Below are 3,983 nucleotides of genomic sequence, written 5' to 3'. Positions count from 1 at the left end.
GAATTTACGAAGGTATGTTCGATTTGATAGATCAGATAAGGAAACCAGCCTTGTGAAACCATATACAACTAATTTTGTAAATGTTCTGAAGGTGCTCCTTGCCTCGTCAACACAACCGCCTCTTCGCTGTTCTATATAAAACCAGATTTCGAGGGAATGGAACATCACAAGGAGATGTAAGCTCTTTGTTTTCCTACTAAAATATCTAATTGTATTTGTTGCTACTGTCAAATACGTTAATACACTTTCTATATTTACCGCAGATCTGAAATCGCTGGACGTTACTATATAGAACATATAATGGAGCACGTAGGGGAGAATGCAGTACCTTGAGAATAAAGGAACTAGATGGGCGAAAGGGAGAACTCAGGGAGTTTAGCATATTTATTTAAAGAACCGGCACAGATCTATGCAATTTATTAACTTTTTTTTCCCCGGTGTGTTTGTACTTTTGAGTGAACCCAATGTTACGCTGATTATGGATAATATATGGTTATGTTTTGTCAACAAAATATAAAATTTAGTACTCCGCAATATATGTACGTACATAACAATAGTTATCTACGATAAGTGAACATGTCAACACTATCCAACCATCGCATTATGTCCTCTCTAATGGACCATATAAAGCCCACAAACATATATATTTTGCTTTAAAAAGCTTCTTATTCAAACAGAAAACCGTTTGCTTGAGATTTCTAAAAAGCCCACACGAGTAATAGGCCCATCTAGGGCAGACGGGAACAATTTCTCCAACAATTATAGTTAAACAAAAATGTGGGCTTAGAAATTAAAAAGGGCCATCATAAACATGTTACAAAAAGCTATGTTGGCACTTAGGAAAAAAGAGTATTATCCTCACGCCAAGAAAAGATAACACGTCTATTGTCGCCCATGCACTACGTATTAGCTGGACATGTTGTACGGTTGTGGCCAACCTGTTGACACTGAGAACAAGCATGCTGTTTGCGGGGCCGCTTCGTCTCCAACGCAACCTCGACAAAAGACTTCCTCCTCGTCATCTTTGGCCTTCCTGGAGGATTCCTAACAAAAGGCGGTTTACATCTGGACGGTGTAATATCAGTAGGAACGATGCAGGATGTATCTATCGGCATTATCGCCTCCGCATACCCACTGCAGAGGCTGTCTCTGCGGAAGTATGGATGGTGCTGGTTTATAACTGATATGTTGGCCGTATATGCGGCTGCGATAGCATGTACGCATGGCATCCTCTCTAGATCAAAACGCCTACATGAACACCTCTTATACCTCAGATTGACAACATGCGTTGAGTTACCACCACTTACTTCAAATCGATCTTCATCAATTTCTTGAACCTTTAGACGCCTTGACTGTTCAATACGTGCCTATGAGTAAATCAAAGCGTAAGTTCATATAACCAAAACAACACAACATATCCACTAACATTTTTCAGGCCTTTCGTTAACATATATATCGATGGATATGTTAATGAATGTCACACCTGTAACAGGTTCTCCACTCCTTTGGTGAGTAAAGTTGGCATTGCGGCAGCTTGTTTTCTCCTTGTAGCAAACCAACGTGTCAACATATTCCGAACAGCTTCTAGTAACTCTACAATGGGATAGGCTCTGGCAGGATTCAGTACTTTGTTTAGCGATTCTGCAATGTTGCTCGTGGTGAAGTTGTACCTATCACCAGGAAAGTGCGCCCTGCTCCACTTGGTTACATCTGCACGAACCAAGTAAGCATGCAGTTGCGGATTCGCTTCTTGAATTTGCTGGAAGATTTCTTCGAAATCAACTACACGGTACGCTGCAGCTGCTTTTTTTACCAGCCGGAATGTTTCGCTCCCACTAAATCTCAGGATAATATTCTTGTGAAGATGATAAGTGCAGATTCCTCGACTTGCCAGGGGGTACACTTTAGCGATAGCTTTACCAATAGATTTATGCCGGTCAGATATCAGTGCAAGCTCTTCATCATCAGGAATTACACTACTTAATTGAGTAAAGAACCATTCCCACGACACGTCGTTCTCTGTATCAACAACCGCATACGCCAGAGGGAAAATATTAAAATTCCCATCTTGTGTTGTCGCTATCAGAAGAGTCCCTTTGAATTCACCTTTCAAAAAGGTTCCATCTACAACTACAACTTTCCGCATATACCTGAAACCCTTAATGCATCCAGCAATCGCAATGAAAACATACTTGAATCTGTCTTCTGCATCAACGACCAGTCTAGTAAGGGTCCCCGGATTAGAGGACCTCAGCCTGTATAAATATGCCGGTAATTCAGCGTATCCACTTTCAGGTGTACCCCTAACATACTCCCGCGCCTTTATAAGTGTACGATGTGCCTTCCAGTAGCCAAGCTATTATATGAAAATGGTCAGTAAAAGACATCAGCACTAAACAATATCAACTAGATCGAATTATATATATGTGCAGTGCAGGCCATAGAATCAACTAATTTCTGACAAACTCAACAAACTTAAGCTACGATCTGTTTGTACACCCTATAAACAAGTACACTCACAGAGCCAACCATAAAACAAACATATTAAAGTATTCCAGTAGCCAACCTGTACACCATATCGTAGGTTGAGCCCATCCCCAACAAGATTTGGCACAACAGAACTTCCCACACCACCAACATAATCCTTGTATAATTGAGCTAGGATTGGTGGTTTAGCATTACGGCTACGGCCATATCGTTCCGTAACAGAGCAAGTATGTTCACGACAATATCTGCGAATATGAAACACCGGCGAATCACCCATGGTTGAAGCCCGTATTCTCCATTTACAACCTTTTACCCAACACTCAACGATTAACAAAACGGGCGTTGAATATCGAACATTGTAATCATATTTATCTAATACACTCAGCACCCTCAACCTTGCCACCAACGTTTCTTTGCTATCAAACTTATCCCCCACAACAATATCACCACCTCCGTTTTCTATTTTGCGAACCTCCTTCTCAATTGCATCAGCTGCAGAGTTAGTCTTGCGGGTACGGTTATTTGATTCTGTGTTACACACATTTTCCTCTATACAAGACCCACCCCCAGGTCCGTCGTCCAATGATTCCTCTGCTTCATCCGGGGCGAAGTTGGAGTACAGCAGATAGTCTTCATCCCCTGAACTTGCACCATCGCTGTCGTCACAGTAATCAAATCTACTGTTGTCCTCGTCATCTGCTTCATCTTCATCTAGATCATTTCCTACATTATCTTCACCGTCTTCCTTCCGACTCTCGTACTCATCATCTTTCTCTCCCATTTCCTCTGCCACGCCTACGAAATCATCTACAACGACTTCAGGGGTCTTGGGTGTTGGTTCTGGGGTTTTCGGTTTAACTTCCTCGAACAAGGTTTCACCAGATTTAGCTTCGATCTCAACGCATAGCCGGATGAGTTCACTCCTATGCTGTTTGAGAAAGTTTTGAAACTGCCGACCATTCGAAACAATCACCGGTGGCATATAACATCCGCTTTTTTTATATCTATCTAACATATAGCTCAACTTTATGCAGAGGTTCTTTCACAGAAACCAAAGTCATCGTACACCATAGCAGTAAAGTCTTCAAACTTTGTTTCTTTATCGGCAACTATAATCCTGCACCCTTTCCTAGTATCAACATCAAACAACCATCGCTTTTTGTCTACCCTCCACCTCCCACACGCCAATACGATATCTTGCTCTTCCATGGATGAACCGAGATCAAAGATTAAAGAAACTGAGTAGGCAAAAGACGTTTGCTCCGGCAGACAAACAGAACACGATTGATGAATCTACTACAAACACCATAGATCGGAAGAACAGTAAAGGTGTTTAGATCTTCTTCCAATAAGTCTATCGCAACGCTCGACTGTCTTTGCCAGCTCAAACAAATTCATGTTATTCTGGTAAGACTTTACAAATTCGTGTTATTCGTGTCAATCTTGCTTACTAAATCTACCACGGACAAGAAGCCTACCACAACACTACGAAAACT

The 3,983-nt window shown here is 41.5% G+C and overlaps 1 protein-coding gene across 1 annotated transcript; it reads right to left on the bottom strand.

The window, feature by feature from the left end:
- On the bottom strand, positions 900 to 3,469 carry LOC109128036. The gene is made up of 3 exons (XM_019233711.1): positions 2,567 to 3,469; positions 1,484 to 2,356; positions 900 to 1,367 (listed from the first exon to the last, which is right to left on the bottom strand). Exons 1-3 carry the CDS (start codon positions 3,467 to 3,469, stop codon positions 900 to 902), a joined length of 2,244 nt encoding a protein of 747 aa, XP_019089256.1.

This window comes from Camelina sativa, chromosome 12 (genome assembly GCF_000633955.1).
Source record: "Camelina sativa cultivar DH55 chromosome 12, Cs, whole genome shotgun sequence".
NCBI classification, from domain to species: Eukaryota; Viridiplantae; Streptophyta; class Magnoliopsida; order Brassicales; family Brassicaceae; genus Camelina; species Camelina sativa.
The sequence above is the reverse complement of the archived record's forward strand: the minus strand, read 5'-3'. Positions and strand labels throughout refer to the sequence as shown.